This window comes from Pterocles gutturalis, unplaced genomic scaffold, assembly GCF_000699245.1.
Source record: "Pterocles gutturalis isolate BGI_N339 unplaced genomic scaffold, ASM69924v1 scaffold15810, whole genome shotgun sequence".
NCBI lineage: Eukaryota > Metazoa > Chordata > Aves > Pterocliformes > Pteroclidae > Pterocles > Pterocles gutturalis.
This window is the reverse complement of record NW_010138517.1, coordinates 1750-23294: the sequence shown is the minus strand read 5'-3', so window position 1 is coordinate 23294 and position 21545 is coordinate 1750. Positions and strand designations below refer to the sequence as shown.

At 36.6% G+C, this 21545-nt stretch overlaps 1 protein-coding gene across 1 annotated transcript in view; it reads left to right on the top strand.

The window, feature by feature from the left end:
* Positions 1 to 20816, top strand: part of LEMD3 (LEM domain containing 3) — a gene marked incomplete at its 5' end in the record, with an annotated part of 43376 nt that extends 22560 nt beyond the window's left edge. Inside the window, 10 exons of the mRNA XM_010083038.1 lie at positions 5674 to 5741; positions 7610 to 7689; positions 7766 to 7914; positions 9681 to 9782; positions 10804 to 10906; positions 11137 to 11315; positions 18728 to 18809; positions 19940 to 20045; positions 20137 to 20215; positions 20466 to 20816. Coding sequence (XP_010081340.1) covers positions 5674 to 5741; positions 7610 to 7689; positions 7766 to 7914; positions 9681 to 9782; positions 10804 to 10906; positions 11137 to 11315; positions 18728 to 18809; positions 19940 to 20045; positions 20137 to 20215; positions 20466 to 20629 — 1112 coding nt within the window. The remainder of the gene's footprint in view (positions 1 to 5673; positions 5742 to 7609; positions 7690 to 7765; positions 7915 to 9680; positions 9783 to 10803; positions 10907 to 11136; positions 11316 to 18727; positions 18810 to 19939; positions 20046 to 20136; positions 20216 to 20465) is intronic.
* Between the last annotated feature and the right edge of the window lie 729 nt (positions 20817 to 21545).

Sequence of the window (21545 nt, the reverse complement as noted above, 5' to 3'; positions counted from 1 at the left end):
GGCCAAAAGATTTTTTTTTGCATGTGGGGTAGCCAACCTGTGGTGTGTAGTAATGTCTTAGGAGACCCACAGCTGTGTGCAATAGAGCACTTACTTGTGTGAAGTGGAAGTAATGGGTTATGCTACTTCTCTCCCTCTTTTGAGAATAAAATGTAACAGCTTGCTGTGCCCTCAGTGTGCCACCTGGCCCTCCGGTGGCCATACAGTAAACAATGTACTTGCCTGGATAAAAAGGTTTGGCACCTCCTTTCTACATCTCTGAATGAAAAGGAGTTTTCTTCGTTGGCTGGAGCACATACACTCATAAAAATGTTTACCTGTCTGCCTTATGAGAGGAATTTGTACACTTCAAGATGACTTCTTTCTTCCCCAGGTCTCAAAGGTGCATTAATCTCCATTAATCTATTCTTGTCTGGGAGAATCTTCAGACTTACTTAAAAAAAATATAGCCATACTTTCTGGTTAGATGATCCCTCAAACAGAAGCTGTATTGCGAGATTACCTGGTTGCTCAGCAGAGTAGCTTTCGTATAGTCTGAAGAATGACCCAATTCATCTGTACATAGACAGAAGTTATCCTTAAAGCCAGGTTTCTTAAGGTATGAGAGGAAGAAGTCTGTCGTCCAGTTTGGAATACCATACTGATGTAGACCTGGCACAGTATCTGGAAGCTGTTTAAAAGTTGTAGAATAGAGAAAGCTGCTGGAGGGGTGCAGTGTGGAAAAGTGTTGACCTTGTACACAGTGTAGCACTTGAAAAGAGAGGCAAGTAAAGGAATATGGTTTTACTAGAAGTAGTGCTTTTCAGGTCTCTGTCACATACTTTGAAAAGTTTCTATCATTTCATACTTGGCCATGAATCATTTGTTCATGTTTTAACTATTAATATTAAAAACACAGGCTGGAAACTTGCAGTAGTCTGTTCTGTTAAGCTTTATTCAACATTTTGACTACCATGAAGATGGTCACTTCAGAATTTGGTTTCTAGCCCTCTTTATTAGTCGTCTTGTATTTTTACTGAGCTAGTTTCTTGCCTTGTCAACTTCAATTGGTGAGCAAGTAATGGGGCTTTTATTTCAGAAGGTAAAACACTGAAAGTTTTTTGAAGGAAAAAAGTCAGGGTAGAAGTTTGTTAATTTTATTTGACAATACGGTGTGTTCCAACTGTAGATGCCTGTTCTGTACTGTAATGCTCTGATATGCTGTAAAATGATTTAATTATCCTAAATAAAAATAGATTGTCTTTAATGCGTCACTGCTCTCAGAATAACTTGTCTGCCAAACCTATGGTGAGTAATGCCTACCTCACAACAACCTAGAGGGAGAAGCAGTATCTATTTGTCTGAGTTGAAGTTTGTGCTCTTGTGTTCTTGTCTAATGGTTCAGCCTTTCTTCAGAGACGAAGATATGGGCTTTGTTTAAATTAGACTTCCTTCAGGCATATGTTAATTACTGGATGTCCTGATCTTTTGTGGAGAGACTTCAGTAGATCCCATCTGTTTTCAGACAGGCTTGCAAAATGAATAACCCTAACCACCATATCTGCAAGAAGCAGCCAGCTACCCATGGGTATGACCCTACTTTCTTCTACATAAAGAATTTATATTTAGTTAGACATTTCTTTTTCTTGGTGTTCTTCACAGAGTGATGATCTATCAGATTTAGATGGTTTCCTTCTGAGCTAATGGACAGCACAGGTCCTTGAGATGCAGGGATGAATTAGACTTCCATATGTAATAAGGCTTACTGATAAATCCACGGCTGGAAGAAAATCTTGGCAAAAAACTAGATATTACTTCAATATTATTTTCAAGTGTCGGCTACTGTATCTGATTGCTGTCACAGGCTCTCTGTTCTGTCACTCTTCGTAATCTTTAGTTCTTCAAGTAATTGATATTGTCCTGTTTCCAACCAGTGATTTAAAGACTATTTAGGAAGTTCTGTTTTTTTGCGGTGTTATGAAACTGTTGAATTTGCCTTTGGGAGATAAGGGATTCTTACTTGCTCTCACAGCACTTTTTCTGCTCCTGCTTTTCTTCAGCTACCCACTTTAGTGTCCTCCTGCAAGTAACCTGTAAGCATAAGAATGTTTTATACGCTATTTGCTTCTTGTGTTGGTTGACTATCACATCAAGCTACAAGCTGGAGATCTGTACTAAATTAATGTATTCCTTAAAGTATTAGATTTCTACTGGGTTTTGGTTTGGTGCTTTAGGAGATTGATTTACATTGTAAAGCAAATATTTTAAAATTCTGAATATTTCTGTTAACTATATATGCAGCAGCTCATAAATTAAGCTAAATACCCAAATGAAAGTCAACTATTCTAGTCTGCATGGAAAAGCAGATCTGACTTATTTTCTGTATTGAAAGCAATTGTGAGAACAGACTTAAGTGTTTCTTTAGAGCTGAAGCTTTAGTTGCTTTTTGCTAGGAGAATAACTCAACTTCTTATGTGGCTTGCCTGAGTACGCTAACATAAGCTAGAAGGTAATTTTGTGATCCTTGCTGGGATGTGTTACTTCTTACCTCCCTACAAAGCAAGTAGAATGGTTCTCTGATTACACTTGAAATTGAAGTGATTTGTGCCTAAGGAAGGTCTGAGCACAAATATCCATACTTTCTCTGAGATTGCAGTAGACATTTTAACAGAGGGACAGTTTTTACACAGAGTTCAGACGTATCTTGCAGCAGACCAGTGTAGTTTTTTTGCCTCTGCTTCAGTTTTATTCCTGGATATAGGGCCTCAAATGGAACAGTTGGGAAACATTTTTGGCTCAAGCTGTGGAAAGTGGATTTTCAAGCCAAGTGGTTAATGATTGCACCAAAGTTATTCAAAGTAAGCCTTCATTTGCAGAACTATTAGCTAAAGCAGTGACTGAAATGGCATATAGGAATATCCTGCTGTTTGCAGTAAAACAGAAGGTTGTCTGACTTGTGAACTGCCTAACTTTCTGCAGGCTTTCAAGTTCAGGAGTTTCTCAGAAGAAAGCTGTTAAATGGTTCTCAGCAATACATGGGTTGGAATGAGAAACTGCATCTCCACCAGCTTTTTGTACAGGACTGAAACTTCATAACTCTGATTAGCTTACTCATTTCAAGAGCGGGAGGCAAGAGTAAAGTGATTTCCACCCCGCCCCCCCCAGCATTGCACAAGGGTGACTTGAACTGATGTGCCTTAGACATTGTCAGAGCCCAAGCAACAAAAAGTGTTTTTAACTATTAAACTTGTTCGGAAGGAGTATAGTCTGAAAAAAATTTCATAATCCGGACTGCAAGGAAGCTGCCTGCTGGTTTTTGAAGATGAAACCAGAAGCTGTGAAGTCAGTGTGTTGGCTGCATACTACATAAACATAATTCCTGGAAGAAGGCAAATAAGATTAGAATTTAAAACTACTGAAGTAATCCAGTAGTCCCCCATCTAAAGGAGCTTTTGTCCTCTTGTAAGAAATAATACTGTGTTCTCAGAAGATTGAAAATTAAAAAATAATCCTGAAACTTGTTTTTAAGAATTAATTTTTCACAATCTGGTCTCCTGTTTATGTGTGGTTTTGGTGGGGTGGGTTTGTTTTGTGTATTAACATCACCCTTTCTGTTCTTTCTTATTTATTTCATAAATGGGTTTTCCTTCTTATCTAGATAATTAAAAAAAAAACCCAACAAAAGCTCCTAAGTAGAAGGGTCTCGTCTTCCTTCTCACAAGCTGTTTTGTTCAGTTAAATTATGACTGACATGCTTTTTCTGTGTTAGAAAGACCCCAGGAAGACTTCAGGTTTTACCGAACAGCAAGAAAAGAGCTTAAATAGATGAATATCTATCAGACTTGCTTATCTCATAAAACTTAATACCTGGTTGAGATTGTATATATGGCTTCTACAGAGATACATTTTGGGTTTATGTTTATTCCATCAGTTCTAGTATAGTTATCCCAAGTCTGCTGATCTTGACATGAAATCGCTGATGATTACACATGTAAATTTACAAGTTATAGAGTTTATGCTGCACAAAAGGAATGTCTGCTTAAATTACATACAAGAATAGCCCATAGCTCCAGTTCTTGTGCTGACTTCTAAATTGAGTGTTTTTTGGCAAATGTGGTGTCAGTTTTCACGAGTGATCTCTATAGTTCTGCTGTTACAGTAGACTCAGGTACTTTGGAAGTCTTAAGACATTGCATGTTAATTATCAAGTGAAACAACTTTTAAAGTAGTGTCTTTTCTGCTCGGTGCTTGATTGAAAATATGTGCACGCACTCGGGCATGGTTCCAGCAGCACTTCTAGGTCAGATAGAGTGTAAGCACTGTTAAACAGCGTTCCTATTTCTCTATAACCCAACAGTAAGAGAAGAGCATCCTGGTTATGGTGACGTGTTTGCAAGGCCAAGTTCACTTAAATCTATTGAAGTGTATTGAACAAAACTTTGCTTTAGCAGTCTGAGAAGGACTTTTGCTTCATGGAAGTACTTATTTCTTTAGAACTCCCTACTGCAAATGAGACATGAAGATGCTTCTCCATAACTTGCTAGTGTTTCCTAATTTTTGCTTGGATTGACTCAAATGTTCTTTAGGGAATTAGTACTTGAAGTTGCTCCGTTTAAAGTGTATTCCAGTGTGGAGTAATTCCAACTTTAAATACTTTGTAACAGAATATAAGCAAAGGTTTATATTTTGTATATGCATGAGTATCTTAAACTTCCCTAGTCTTGCTATGACTTTGGGGAATATAGAGTCAGGAAGGTAAGGCAGATGTAACCCTGAACCAATGAAAGACTGAATTTGTTGTTTCCTATTTTATTGCTTTTCCACGGTAAAATTGTAGTTATAGATGCTAAGTTTTGGTTTTTTTTTTTTAGAAAGATCAGGAAAAAAATTATTTGCCACTCCTTGACAGTTCTTCAGAAATGGTGGCCTAGTGATAGATAAAACTATTCTTAGACCTTTTCCTTTTCTGTGACACTGTGTTGACATGACTGTGCGTACGTATTTTTTTGTGTGAATCAGGTACCTTCAGTTTAGCAAAGAAAATCAGGAAGATGATGGCATATGGCTGTGAGGACTGACTGTGCACATAATACCTTATTTCCTGACTCTTTCTGCATGCTTTCCAAAAGAATTAGGAGGATGGTAAAACCACAAGTTTCAGGCCGTAGTGGGATTTTGTGGATGTTCAGGAAGGTGAAGAGTTATTGTGATAACTCAGACTAATCTGAAATATAGTAACTTCATAGTGCCTGAAACACTATTATGGGTATGTTGCAACTGGTACTAACTTGGTCTGTGTAAAAGATAATACATGTTTCGGAGTAAATGTAAATTATTTGGAAGAAATTGAGTCAAGGTACAGCAACTGTTTTATGGTAACGTCCTTTTGATAGTTCTTCATACCGCCTTTTGTTCTACTTCCAGTGTAAATAATGAAATATACTTTGAGCAGTACATGAAGTTGTATTGATGTGATTTGTACGTATTATTAGCTGTGACAATCTTCAGGTTTTTAAACTTTTTTTGAAGGATAAATTTGACTTTTCCATGTTTTCAGTGGAACTTGTGAGAATTATTGAGCTACTTCTGCTTATGTAGATTGTGTTAACTGTAAGCTTTGTGTTTAGGTGATTTTTTTATATATATAATGCAGTAATAAGTAGATCAAAATAAACAAAAATTTCATTTTACTAGGGGAGCATGAATGTGGCAGCTCTATTCAAAGAAACCTTACTGTCCAGGAGGCAGCTGCATATTTAAAAGTAAGCAAAAGAGGTATTTTCCATTGTATAAATTACAATTTGTAAGGCTTGGTTTCATCTTTAGTATATTGACTAAAATTTGACTTAGCATTGAATGTTATTTGGAAATGTTTGGAATTGATGTCTTTAACACATGCCAGTTAGGGTTTTTATTTGGGGATGTAGCGAGGTTTTGAGGGGAGAGGGAAGGTGAAAGAAACTTACTTAATCGCAATGAAAGTGTAGATGGTGGTGCTTCAATGGCATGCAAGTTTTTTTCCCTTTCATTAAAACACCAGGGCATAATTTGAATTGATGGAGATAATTCACCAGCAAGAAAATAATAAATTTATGAAATTCAAATTTCTAGAAGCTTCTCCAGAAATCAGTATACTACCTCTTGAGACTTAATAGGAAAGGATACTGTCTTCCTTTCTTTGGGATGAGTGGTTGATGTGTGGATCTCTGCAGTGGGCCTGACAGCAGGTATATGGAGACACCATTCAGTGGTGCCTTAAATAGAAATGGTCAAAAAAGGCCTTTTTGTTCATTTGATAGCTGTACAGTATTATGAAATCCCACTCTCTGCTGTCATTCCCCTGCCTCACTCCCCAAGCAAGAGATGACTCTTGCCTTGTCTTGACAGCTGTAGGGTTTATTTTAGCCCATGTTGGTGTACGCTTCAGTGGAAAACTACTTGAAGCTTTTAGAAGGCTGCGAGTATAAGATTTCTTTGATTGGGTGGGGGGCTAAGCTGATGTGACTTTTAATATACAAATGTATAGAAGTTTTACATTTTGGCAAATGTTTACATAGTAGACAAGGGGCAATATTAAGAGCATCCTGAAGAAGCTGTTAGCACTGGTTTATGTTTTGGCAGTGACCTATTAAAACCCGTGCATTGTGGGAATACATGGGAAAAAATGAAGTTGATGCCAGATAACTGATGGTCTTACCTATCTATCTTGCTGAAAGAATGGCAGTTGTTATCATAACAACTGTTTTAGCTCTGATAAGAAGCTCAAATTTAATATGAAAATGTGTCACTTTGTACTGTCTTATTTAACCCTACACTTCCTCACTTTGGGAGTATAAATATAAGTCCTTTGCAGAATTTCAGTGTTCAGTGATAAGACTTTAGTATTTTACTCTCGAGGCGAAAATAAAACAGTTACTGTTTTTTTTTAAGTACTTGTCCTTTAATTCTAGGCCAGTTACATTATGTGAAGTTCAAATAAAAGATGGAGATAAATCTTTTGGAGAGTATAATTTCAAAAACAATAGTAACTTCAATTTTTGCTTTTCCTTTTCTGCAAAAGAACATGCAAGGTGAACTATGGGGACAAACAGCCTTAGCTCAGATTGAGTGAATGTTCTCCTATGATAGTTTATGCCAAGTAATTAAAAAAAAAAAAGGTAAATTTCTACATAGTTCTTGAACTACAAACACCGGTCTATTTACAAAATATATGTTAAAATTCCTCAAACTTCTTTAAAAAGAAAAAGAAGACCTGAATTGCTTTTATAGGACCCATTTTCAGCTGGGTTTATATCTAGTTGGAGTTTTACTCTTGAAGTAGATTTTTTTCAGTGAGCACCGCCTAGTGGCTGAATAATTTTTTTCTTGACGTACCTTAGAATTGTTAATAAACAGTGAATGTGGCTTGACTTTTCAAACAGTCCTCAATTTGAGGAATACTAGTAAGTCTGATAGCTGCTCATAGCATGTATAGATTCAAGTCAGGTAGTGAACATTCGTGCAAAATCTGAAGAATCAAGAACAAAACCACATGGTTTAGCTACTAATCTGTACAGTATCTAAAGTTTATTGTGGCATAGTAACTTTCTGGTTTTTATGAAATTACTCATTAATATTTGTCTTTTGACAGAATTTAGATCCAGAATATGAAAGTGTACTTAACACAGCATTACAATGGATCTTGAGTAGTGGGGAAGATGTAGGCATAAAGTAAGTGGTCTTTATTTATTAACTTAATTTATTTTAAGTGTATCCCTTTGCATAAATACTATATATTTTTTAATAGGTGTCTCAGCAATGACCCTAATGAGATGGATGTCACTAATGTGACAGATGTGAAGTATCTGGAATCAACTAGTCCAAAGATGTCTTTCAGGTGTCGGTTTCGCCGTGCGTTTGTTAATGTAACTCACAGATTATCAATATTGCTTTTGGGTAAGTTAATTTATATCAGACTTTTTTGTTATAACTTGCATTTATGTAAGTTCATGGGGAAAAGTAAACAGCATGTTTAGAGAGAGTTTTTATTCAACCACAAAACGTGGAGTTCCTGTCAGTATCTCGATTACAGTGCAGTTTGCTTTGCACTTCCGTTGCACCACAGTATTTTCACATTGGTTGCTGTCATCCCCTGCTGTAGTCAGCTGAACATATTTCTTCTTTGGGAACTTGTGTCTTTTTCCCTGCCAAAGTAATACCTTGTGGTTTCCAAAAGTTCCAGGTTGAACTGGTTTGAAAAATCAAAATGCTCAGTAAAAAGACATGATAGCCTTAATTTTGAGGATACTTAGCTGTTGTTGTAGGAACTTTAGAAACATAACTCAAAAAATAATTTTCTGTAGTTTTAGGATAAGTTGGATACCCAACATAGTTGTCACCAAAAATTCTTACCTCTAAGACTATGTTGTAAAAATATATGTAGTCCTTCAGTGAGACTTATTTAGTCTTTGATAGTTGGCTAGTTAAGTTTCAAAGTCTTTCAAGTTTATTCTTAACCATACTGAAAACTATGCATCATAAAAATATGATACAGCTGAGTGCAAACACTTCACTCCTTTCCATGTGGCTGGTTAGAAATATTGAAGATGCAGAGTTCATCTCATGCGCCTATAGAATATTTAATAAATTGTTTGTCCCAATATCTTAATCACATGCTTATGAGCACAAGACTTGAGAGCACCTTCACTAGCGTTGTGACGAACTGAAAGAATCGAAGGCAAACTGTCCCAGGTTGCCATCTTTCTGATAATACTGGATAGGAGGGTTGAATTGGGATGCGGAAATGAAACTCAGTATCTGAGTCAACCACTCATCTCATCAGTCATACTGAGCAAATTGCTCTGTGTCTCAACTTTTTCATCTGTAATTAAGGTTAATATGAAGCACCTTTTAAAAAATAAAACATTGTGTAAATGTTAGATGTATTGTCATTAACTAACACCCATTTTGGCCTAAATGGTGTCCCTCAGTCTCTTTTACGCATCAGTTAACACTGCCTTGCGATCACTGGTATATGAAACAAACTATGTAACTGTAATTTGTGTATGTGTTTTTGGGGCCTTTTTCATTGTTAAGAAATCGCAGGTGTAGTGGTGCCCTGAGCCCAAGACAGAATATGGAATAAGATTTTTATTTTCAGTTTATGCTGCTGACCTTTCTAACTAGGTTGTGCTTTTGGGGAGTAATCTTTAAAGTAATAGAAAAAGAGCATGCAATACTTTGCAAGAAATACAAATCCGTAGCTGAACTGAAGCAGTCCAAGTTAATTGGTTTTGACTGGTACATCTAAAGCATGTGACTTGTCTATGGATTAGTGAATATTGTGCATTTTTAAATCTTACCATGTTTTGAATTGTCAGTTTACGTGACTTTTGATATGACTTTGCATTTTTCCAATATAATTATTTTACTATTTTGCTTCACAAGTGAGTAAAATTTCAAACCACTTATGGGACACCAGGCTATTGTTAAAACAAATATTTTTCTGAAGTTAACTGCTCTTCAAAGCTTACAAGTTTGTGTTGCTGTGTTAATAAAATATAAAATATTGACAGTTAGTACAGTGTATTTCACTGGCTTTGGAATTTAAAGTACTTCAAAATGATAGCTAGTTCAACCAACTTCTGAAGTGTGTGCTGTGAACTTTGCTAAAAACCCAATGTTCTAATACAGTTTAAAGAGTATTATACATCTTAATGCAGGTATAGCCATAGCTTGGGGAGTCTTGCACTACATGAAATACCGTTGGTCGAAAGAGGAAGAAGAAACGAGGCAGATGTATGATATGGTGGTAAAAATCATAGGTATGGCTTCCTGAGTCACATCTGATCTATCTGTATCAGCTCTGTACAAGCTTTCAAAGTAGTGGCATAAATTCAGTTACGTTTTCTGCCTGTTTACTTGTCAGTCATCATGCTGTTAGAGTTTTCTAGGTCAAACGTGCAGTTCATGTGTTTTGTTTCTTTTTTAATAATCCTTTAAACCTAATCAAAGCTTGTGGTATTAAGATTGTAATTTGTGAATTATATCAGCATGGCTATAATAAATTCCCATTGACTTGGTGGTATTTTACCTTACTATTGAAAACAAATATAAATGTGATGTTTGTTGACTCGAAGTATGGTGACTTTGCTTTCTGTATATGGTTTCTCATCTATCTTTAGCTAAAATATCCAGTTCTAAAATGTGTGTTAGCTCTCAATTCCATCCTTAATGGCTTTTCATAGAAAAAGCAGCCTTTTAATTAGTCACCTGAAGCAGAAATTATGTTACTAAAATAGAATGCATAATTGAGTTCTGAAATTCTGCCTTGTGCTTGAAGCCACAATGTTTTCAGTAGTTTGTCTGTAGTTTTTAAGCTCTGTTTTGGGCCACATTTTTGCTTAAATTGTCTTATTACTTTCACCTATGACAATCATCATAAATACAGAGATGGTAGACAAATTGGAGTGGTTTTCCTGTTTTTACTATTTTCCTGCCGTTTTTGTTTGCAAATCAAGTTTTGTTGGGTTGGGGGGAAGGCACTTTATTTTCAAAGGTGGCTCCTTGTACAGTTAAAAGTACTGATCAAGAGTAACTGCAAGAACTCTCTTCAGTTATTCCAAAGTTATTTGGGGCACTTGGCAGCACTGTGTGTGGTTAGTTTTCCTGATTTGCCTTCAGCAGGGTTAGGAGGAAAAATGCTTCAAAATACAAGAATCACCTTAACTTTAGCTACTGAAATTGGGAGTGGTCTTCAGAGTAGCTGTTCATTGCCAGAATTTATATTTTTCTTAATGTTTGTATGAACTATGTAGTTACCAGTTTTTCTTATGGTGTCCTCAGATGTTCTAAGAAGTCACAGTGAGGCATGTTCTGAAAATAAAGACTTGCAGCCTTACATGCCTATTTTGCACGTGCGTGATTCTCTAATACCACCTCAGAACAGGTATGTTCTCACTAGAAGTAGTGAATTCCTTTATGTGTAAGTAAGGAAAAACAGTAAAAGTAAATTGATCAATTTCTGTTAATTTCAGTAGGTTGCACAGTGTAATATTTTGGAGATTCTTATTGACATGGGGGGAAAAACCCATTGGATTTCTCTTACATGCTGGCTGTCAGCAATGCAGGCTGTAACTGCAAGGCTCTAACTTCGTAATTCTTCCTTCAATTCTTAAGGAGGAAAATGAGGAAAGTCTGGAACAGAGCAGTTGACTTTCTTGCAGCAAATGAATCTAGAGTTTGCACAGAGACAAGAAGAATAGGTGGTGCTGAGTTCTTGGTTTGGAAATGGATGCAACCTTCTGCAGCATGTGACAAAATTTTAGTAATACCATCGAAAGTGTGGCAAGGCCAAGGTATTGAAGTTTAATGATATTTTTGCAAATATAATTGTTTTAATTTCTATGTCTAATTTCTGGTATTTTGTTGCTTGAACATGAAAGACTTGTCTCACCTTTAAGTATTGTAATGAACTCTCAGGGCTATTTCTCTATTATCTTGTTCAATAGACTTTTTCTGTACATTCTGTCTCTGGTTGTTTTGAAGCAAAATGAGCTTTTGTGCTCTGCAGAAAGGAAGCAGAGGGCATTTAGCCGAAGTGAGTTGCTTGTTCCTTTTCATGAATTAAAAAAAAAAATACTCTTTAGTTCGTCAAATTCTGAGATGCCTTATACTTATTGGGAGTAATGTAGTTGGTTGTATCTGACGGCAGGTAAATGGGAGCTTGTAGACTTGAGTTACTGTCATCAGTCAGGTACCTAAAGACAGAGTTTGGAGTAAGATGTTTGTTATTTTGAAAGGGAAACTGCTGGGACAGAAGGCTTCTTAATCATCAGAACATGGATTTTGAGCACCTCCTAGTAATGCATCCTTTTTTGTCATAAATGTTTTTCTACACTGTGCATTTGTATTTCAAGCTCTGTGGTGCAGCAAAGCATCTGCTTTAATAGAGGAGGCTGTTGTCATATGTGGATTTTGCAGTGGTCTGTCACTTTTCAACTTAATCATGGAGCCAAGTGGCAAGAATCCAGTGGGTTTGCAGTTGTCTGTCTGCAGTGGTCATCTTTTCCCATTTATTTTTCTTTCTGCCTTTCTTCATGTTAAGCTTCAGGTTTTGGGGTGGGTTGGTTTTTTTGGTCAATGAAAAATTGAAGCTATAAGACTTGAATTCTGTCTTGCAATAAAAAAGAATAGTAATTTCTAGCAATGTCTGAGTGTGAAGGTAAATGTTTAAAGTGAAGTCTTAATTGCCAGTTGTTTAAATGCTGTGACTCTCTAAAGAGTTTGTCTTGCCTTCATTCTTCTGTAATGCTGTGTTATCTCTCCATTGGGACTGAAATAAGCACTGTACAGAATTCTAGTTTATAAACTCATTGGCTTATTTTGATGTTGAGGGAGGAGGGAGTGGTTGCTTCTCCAGTTTTTAGTTCAGTTTTTAAAATCAGATGTTTTCAAGGTTGTATTGTGCATTACTTCTATGACATTGAACTAGATGCTAAAAAAACCTAGTTAAAAAACAGACAGCCTTTCTGCTCCTCCTAGTCCCCCTTAAACAAAATGTAAATTCCTACTGGCAAGCAACTGTACTCTAATCTGTGTTGTTCTGGAGTATGCTAATTTTGGTCTTAGTTTAACTAATGCAAGTGGTAATAGGCTTCCTTCTTTTGCCTGTTACTGGTATACATTTTTATTTGTAAAAAACAATGTTTTCATTGTTTCCTATAAAAGAGGGTACAGATTAAAGCAGCTCCTTCCAATGTGATTATTTCCTTTCCAAAGACAGACAGAGCTTCTTTGTGGCCTGGAACATTTATACAGTAGCACACTTGATTGCCTGAGTAAAAGTACTGCTAACATGCTGGTTTTGTCCCAAGCCACTTGTGTGTTTTCATGAGTTCTGTATATGCTTTCAGCCCTTGGGTCTTAGATTTTGCTGTTCTGTAAGTTCAAAGCAAAACCAAACAATTCTCTCAGTCAACTTGAAAAGCCAAATGTTTTCATGTTTGAAGATACTTGACATGTTATCTGATGAGGGTGTTAGTAGTCTTGGGACTCATTTCTTGCTTGTCTATGCTAAATGTTATGTTGGGATATGTACTTTTCAAAGTTATGCTACTGGTTTTAGCATTAACTTTCTCATTTTAAATCATTAATTGGAAATGACTCTGCTTTTTAAAATAATACTTTGTAAATACTACTGCAGGCTTGAGGTTCTGAAGTAATTGTCTTGCAGTAGTAGTAACATTGCATTCTGCTGCGACAGCTGTATTAGGATTTCAGTTTCTCAAAATTTCAGTTAGTAAGATGTGAGTATAACTTGATTACGAGAGTTGCAGCATCTTCTTCCTAGGACATTGATCATTAGGGATGTGCAAGTGCTTTAGGTGCAATGCAGAAATAGTGGGTTTCATCAATAGCTGTCTCTGTTCCATCTCTGTAATACTGACATGATCTATTTTCAAACATTTAAATTGAGCGTAGCTTCCACAGACTATGTATATTATAAAGCTGAATCTTCTGTGCTGTTTACTGTTCACTGTTCAATACAGGCTGTGAAACATGACACTCCACTTCTGGAATTTCTCAGTTTACTACTCATTTGCTCTGTTTTTCTTGTCCTGTTTGACTGCAGTATGAATCACTCTGTAACGTTCTGTCCTGTATTAGAAGTAGGACTGGATTTTCCTTCATCTGGAAGACTTACTCAGTGTGTGATAGCTCAGGTGCTGCTTTGCTATGTGAAATATATACATTCAAGACTCTCAACAGAACAGTAGTTTCCAAAACTTCTAGAAAGACAGCTGCTGTAGTAGGTACCATCTGAATTTGAGTATCTGATACCTCCTGTAGCATATTGTGAATGTGGTGGGAATAACTGTCTCTCAGCTGTGGCTTTTAGCTGTATGTTGCCTAGAGTATGTGCTTAAGACTCTATGCTTCCTGTTGAATAGGATATCTTGAGATCTATTCTCTTTCAGTTATTTTAATAGCAGTTTTCCTAGTTTTCTTGTTATCTTCGTAGTTCAGGAAAAATCTTTGAAGAATTGAAATTGCATACTTTGGCTCTAACAGAAGGGCATGGACATAGGAGTGGCTGAAATGACAGAGGTCATTTGGGCTCTGTATATCTTGGTAGTTAGCAGGCAAGGGAAATTTTCACATGCAAAGGCTCTTTCTATTTTGCGTTCCATGTTTTCGTATGACTGTTGAAAATAGTTCAATTGCATAAGTCTCATACTTTTTGCACAGCTGTTTCTTTTCCTGGTTAGAAAATGTATCTATTACTTTCTTCATTTTTGCAAGTATGAATCAACTGGAATTAAGTCTGTCCTCCAGTTTTGATGTTTGAATAAGTTCATAAATCTAAATACTCTTCAAGACTGCTAGGTCCTGAACAAACTCAATACATATGAAATCAGAATGAATTCTTGGTTTTGAATCTTGTGAGTAAAATTCAAGGTCACAATTTTTTTAACCTTCTGAGATCTGGTAGTGCTCTGTAGCAGAGCACAATACGTAGAGTATGTGCAATTGAAGAATAAAGCCTCTTGACCTGTCAGTGTGTACTGGGATATTGGTAGATGATAGCGCACATTTTAAATATGGGACTGGTAGCATGCATAAAGATCAAGGCTCTATTGTCTGTTAGCATCTGGAGTTCAAGCATCACTGGCATTTTGTCCAGTCCTTCAGGATGTAGCCAGTGTTTTGACAGACAGGGATTTTTTTTTTTTTTTAACTGGGTCAGAATAAAGTCTGGTGTACTTCCTTTTAAATATTATCTACTGGATACAGTAGATGTATCTGTCAAAAAAAAGGGTATGTAAGCTCATTGTAGGATGATGGACAAATATGAAGGATGTTTTGAAAACAGTTGACAAGGGAATTGTCAATTGAAAAACAATCTTGATCATGCCAAAGTGTAACTGAAATCAATGGAGAAACAAAAATATTTCTAGTGTGTTGATTTTGCTTTTGAAAGAACAGGTACTACTGTCCTGTCATGCTTTTGATAACTGGAGCTCTAAAGAAAAATAGGTAGGCAGAGCTCCAATATAGGTAAGCTAACAGCAATAGCTAAAGTTCCTTGACAGCTCTGGAGATGAGATAAAGAGATGCTCTGAAGGACCACATCTAGAGTGATATTTCATCCTGCAGTGTGGAAGGTAACCTGTTACCTTGTGTGAATGACACCCTTCCTCCCTGGCTTGTGAGAATATAATCCTTTCTCCAGGTTTAAAAAAAAAAAAAAAAAAAGAGCTCTAACTATGTCAAGAAAACTGTGGATTTTATGCTTGTTGTGAAATGTTCTATCTATCCCCCACGGTTCTATAGCTGAACTTAAGTGTATTAAACCCCAAGTCAACTACACTCTCCTCTCTTAACACCTAGTAGTATTTTGATTTCAGTATCTTTGCAGTTTATTGAAGAACCTCATGTTGTGTGAAAGTGTATAACTTCAACATTTTCAACTAAATGTTTTATCTTTTTGTTCTTGCCTTTGATAAGAAGGGTTAGTACTTAATAAATTGCAGTGATGTGTGATTTAACGTGAATAAACCTGTTCTTCAGAAACATGGTTATCTATGTTTCATGCAAGTCTTCAACCTTATCAGGTGCATCAAATCCACATCTAAAGATCTTTTGGGCTGCCTTGTGACCCATGGTGATGATACTGGGTAATCCCTTCATCAGTAATACAGTAGTAATTCAAGAGGTATAGAAATTGTAGTACAGCTTTCTTAGATGTTCATTTTTAAGTCTGTGCAAGAGCCACTTCTTCCATCATAGACATATTTCAGTTACAGTGATAAAGAGGTTGTTGAAAGCACACGCTTTTAGCTGCTTCTGTTCTTTGAATCTGGAATTATATAGTCATACTCAGTTTAAGGTAATAAAGTACATTATGACTGAAATATAAAGTGGCTTCCTTTTCTTGAAGGTGCTCATTCCCAAGGGGAATTTATGAAAGTCCTAAAAATTTTCTTTTCAGTGACTTACTGTATAGTTGTGCTTCTGCTTTCCTTATTTCATCTCTGCCCTTTTACCCTCATCTTGTAAGTATTACTGTTGAGACCTATTTAGAAAATGAAATGGCATGTGAAGTGCTTAGTTAATTACAGTCAGACATAGCTTAGACTGATGTCCCGCAAGAATGTCTGCGTATACCTTTATTGTGAGGAGAATATTTTGTATGCTCTGCACCAGTGTAAATTTTCAAACAGTTTGTCACTTAAACTTGCTCTTTTGGGGAGGGGGAGAATTAATTGTTATAGATGTGTAATGAAGTTCAAGACTATGTTAACTACGCTGTTGACTACACTATTTTGAATTTTTCTGTGTAGGTGCGGCATTATTTTTAACTTGCCTCTGTCTTCCCTAGCCTCCCCTTTTGGTCCCATTTCTGGTATACATTTTAATGCTTATTACTGTGCTAGCATTAATTTTGTACCTCACTGATTTCTGTGGCCATTTTTTTTTCCTTATACATAAAAAGCTCCATCTAAGTTGCAAAACTTTCTTTTAATTTAGGATGACTTTGAAACATTTTTGAGAAAAAGCAGAATTCATCTTTATTTTCATATGCCCTGGGCACGCTTGCTCTACTAGTATGATGTTACATTAGGTTGGCAGCAGATAAGTTTTGTGCTTGTGGTGTGCTGTGGCTGAAGTAATCTCTGCAAGCACATGAGATCTTCCAATAAAAAGGACACCAAGATTATTAGAAATTGGAGGAGGCAAAGCTTGGTTTTTATAGGTATCTACACTAAAGCATGAGTTCCCCGTTTAGTTACTTTTGCATAGCTCAGTGTGTAGCTACTGCCTTAAACAACAGTATGTTTTTTCTGGAGTTCATAAATAGCTTGCAGATATGTTTATCCTCTGGGCCTAGGGTCTCTGCACATAACCTCACCTTACTTAATCCTTCGATTAAAACCATGTGCTGAATAAACCCAACTATTATCAATCAGCACATAATTTCCTCAACCCCACGCCTTTTCAGGTCCAGGTCCATGACTAGGCCACCCCAGATCACTTTCTCCAGTATGGTGTGGTGCTCCAGTGTACAATATGCTGGTGACATTTCACACCCCCCCCCCCCCCCTTGATCTGCTGGAGCCAACCTACATGAGTAAGGTAAGTCCATTTATTTTTCAATGTTGCTTAGTTCTGTAAAGTTTTTATTGTATACCCTATGTATAATTTTTTAATCAAGGGCAAAAAACTTTACAAAACCATGTGCTATTGAAAAAGGACTTGTCCTTAACTATAGGCAGCTCAGAGATAGATGCAATGTCACCAGCATATTTAGAAATGGGGAAAAAAACCCCAGACAATTGTAACAGGTGTTGGTGACTTGGACTGTGCGTGTATATTCTGATAAGAACATTTTTGATTATTTGGGGAACTTACGGTAGGTTCCATATTAGCTTTAGAGACCACCTTTTCTGATTTCTAGTTAGCCTTAGAAATTTAAGGAACAAGTTTGTCTGTGCCATATCTACAGGCAGTGAATTTTATCTTGGTTAGCACTTGTCTTTTACATGCAGTGTCTTCCACATGACTGAATTTCTTCCGCGTGACAAGTTTTTTGTTTTGGTGACATAGAGAAGAGCAGCAGTGTTCATGCATTTCGGAGGTACTTGCAGGATTTTGTTTTAAAAGGGCAGCAGTAAGAAGCACAGATCTGCAGTGATATCTGCTCCAAACTGAGACTTCTAACACTTGCAATATAGCATCCTGAATCTGTCAAACTTTTCCAAAGCAGAGAATGGAGAGGAGAAGAATTAGCAGCAGTTTTGAATATCACTTTGTCTTGTTGAGATTTTCAATCTTATGTTTAAGCTCTTGAATCTACTTGAGAGTCTTCAAAGTAAAACTTCAAGCCTTGGAAGTTGTTTCACCAGGTTATCCCCTTCCGTTTCTGTCTCTGCTTTGTTGGCCCTTCTCAAGGCATGGAACTACCTTATCTAAAGGGCTCCTTTATTCCTTTTCTTATGGTGCAGTCTTATGTTCCAACTCCCACAAGTCGAACTGGTTAACTTTAGAGAAGCTAGTATTTATTTTAGAACTTCAGAAGGTATTTCATGGGATTGTTCAGCTTTGAAAGAGTTACTCTTATTTTTAATTTCCATTTTTCTTACATCTGTTTTATCCTATGGTGTTTCATTTCAGATTTTTGCAAGCTTCTGATCATGTGTGTAGAGCATCTGGGGTTACAAAAGCAGCATCTCTGTAGAGTGCTCCTTGACAGTTGTTAGTGCAATACAGATGCAATACAACATCCATTTAAGCATCTCCCTATTTCTTAGTTAGATGGGCAGTAAATTGCCCCAAAAGTGGAAGAAATAAAAATTCATCAGGCAGTTAAAACTGAATGGTTAACCTGCAGCTCCAAAAATTCACTCCAGATGTTAAGAATATCTGTGTTTTCATGGAAATGTGATGGAAATACTTTCTCTTCAACTATATGGTATTTTTAAAAATATCCTGAATTCCTTCCATGTACTGTGGCCTGGATATAAGAGAGTGCATTATCGTTTTAATGCAGAAGTTGTAAATCTAAAACAATCAGTTAAGTGTGGTACATTGTCCTCAGTGCAGTAGAAGACTCTAGGGAACTTAATTTGCTTGAAGCTTTTTCATATATGAAGGAAAGTAGTATTTTGAGTAAAACCAGAAACGTAGTACTGTATAAAGTTGACCCTTGTTAACTAGCTGGTATTATGCCTGTCAATAAATACTATAACTTTTTTTTTCTTTGTAGCATTTCATCTAGATAGAAGAAATTCACCACCAAACAGTTTGACACCATGTCTAAAAATTCGCAATATGTTTGATCCAGTTATGTAAGTAAAACCATTTACCTATCTGGATTTCTGTATTCTTTCTCCCAGTAGGACCTTCATTTTGATCTTCTTTGTGCCCTTGTGTCCATCTTCTGCTTTTCTTTGCCTTTGTAAGGGGCATCAGCTGGAAAGTCTGATCCTCTAACCAATCGAGGTCAAATGACAGAAACAAATCTGGCATTCCATGTTGGGAGAGTCCCTCAAGTGTTGTCTTAGTGTCCTGCTTGACAGATTTAAGTAACATCCCTGACCATTTAACTTCCCTATGTACATTCTATCACCCACCACATTTTTTTTTTTCATGAATAAGGAGGAAGATAAATCAAATATTTAAAGAATTTTGTCCTTATGTAGAGAAAATTCTTTAAAACTCCCCAAAGGTTTTGGTAGTATTGAAAGAGTTGGTTCAAGGTTTTTTGTGTAAAGACTATTCATGCAGGCTTAAAGGTGTATTAAGGCTGTTGAAATTGTAATATATTTTTTTGTAAAAAGCCCCCCAAATTGGAATCTGATTTTAATAACTTCTATTTCCTGATCTAGATTGGCGTGTTCTGTCAGTACCCTATGGGTTAAATGTAATTTGATGCTTTGTTTGGGGTAGTGACTAGCTATTTCAGTGATAAACAGTGTCTGAATAGCTGAAGAACTCCTTCAGCCTGCTGAAGCCCGATATGTGATGTTGCTTCTGTGACTGCTGGTAGAGGTCATGCGTAAAGGCCTCTGCCCCTTTACTGCTGTTATCTTGCCCCGCTCTTCTTCCATGGCTGTAGGAACAGCCTAGGAGTGCCCTTCTCCTTTGAACAACGGCCAGGCCATCTGGGCAGGTGTGGGAAGATGAGTTTATAACTGCTTGCAGTTTCAGATAGGAAGGTAATGGCAGGCTGCTGGAAGGGGAGGACAAACCCCCACCCCCAAATACAGATTATTCCTTTTGATTCTTAGGGTTGAATTTTCTAAAGGCGACTGTGGGACCCAGTTTACTGAATAGCTGAAGTACTAAATCTGTCCCGAAAGCACTTAACAGAAAATTATGTGAAGTTACAGAGAACCAGACTCAGTGGGGAAGGATGAGATTGTTGTGAATGTTTAACAAATGATGTGCTTAATTCAATCTTTCATTGTTTGCATAGGGAAATAGGTGATCACTGGCATCTAGCAATTCAAGAAGCAATCTTGGAGAAATGCAGTGATAATGATGGAATTGTTCATATTGCTGTTGACAAAAATTCACGTGAGGTGAGTGTCTTTCCAGTAACATCTTAATGTTTTTGTTTATCCTTGTCTGTTGGACTTTAAAAAAAACCCAGACCTCTCTTTCTTAATGCAGGGTTGTGTATATGTCAAGTGTCTCTCTCCAGAATATGCTGGAAAGGCTTTCAAGGCATTACATGGCTCTTGGTTTGATGGTAAGGAATGGGGGTTTATAACAAAACATGGGTAGAAATGACAGGAGATATGTGCAGTTGAGTTCTTTTAAATGGTAAAGGGTTTTATATCTGAAGTAGTGAGCTGTAACAAAACCTGTTTCTTTTTAGTAGTCATCACCTGGTAAACTAATTTCAGTGTAATTATGTGTTTGTCTGTATTATGTCCTGAAGCAAAATGTAATAATACTGAACTAGAAGGTTTCTCTTTTCCTGTTTCTTTGCCTCATAGGAAAGTTGGTAACAGTTAAATACCTGCGGCTAGATCGGTATCATCATCGTTTTCCCCAGGCTCTTACTTGTAACACTCCACTGAAGCCATCAAACAAACACATGAACTCTATGTCACATCTGCGTCTTCGGACAGGCACAACTAATTCTCAGGGAAGTTCCTGAGAAGACTTTCTACAACTGCTAGGACTGTTACTTGCAACAGGAATTTTCCTGTTTGGCTGCCGTCTTCCTTTTTTAGTGCTTTTTGTATGTAATACTTTAATGAATTAAATAAAATTTTGAACGTTCCAGAAATCTTGTTTCCAAAGGGACTTAGCAATGAGGCAGTAATACTGAGCTGACAAAAAAAGAAAAAAAGTTTCAGGAAGTTTTCTGGGGCTACAGTAAACCAATGCATTTAAGTTTTGCATGAGGAATACAGAATTCATGATACATTTTCAGGTGTGGTGACTGTATTTTTGCACCAAGAAGTGTTTTTGATAATACAAAAGCATGGAGAAGAGAAGACTTCCTGTAATTCCATAGTTTCCTGTGAAATAATCTTGTGGGTATTTTGTAACAACCAACCTACAGTTCCTGATGGTGAATAAGTTAAAAAAAAAATATTTTTCAGTCAATATGAGGTTTTTTTTTTTTGCTGTATAAGAATCTTTTTCTGCAGCTAGGGTATGGGGAAAGTTAATCTGGCATTAGTGGTTGCATCTAAGTGAGAGGGAAAACAAACTTAATGCGGATGTATTGGGTTTTGTATATAATTGTAAATGCTGATGGTAGCAAAAATGGTTGTGTTCTGTGAGGATGTCTGCATCAAAGCAGTGAATAAGCTTCCTATTTTATTCAAAACCTAATGTTTTATATGGTTTTGGCCATACCATGACAAGAGGCCAAATACCTTAAAGTGTTAGATACAGGCTAAATATCTTTTATAGGTTTTATATTAAAATACGTGACTGATTTTGCGTGAAAGGTCTGATACCAATTGTAATGAATTCAAATTTGTGAGCAATAAAGAAGCAATTGGCAGATACTGGAAAAATATTTTGTGAAAAGCTGTATTTATTATTACAATTGCCAGGGC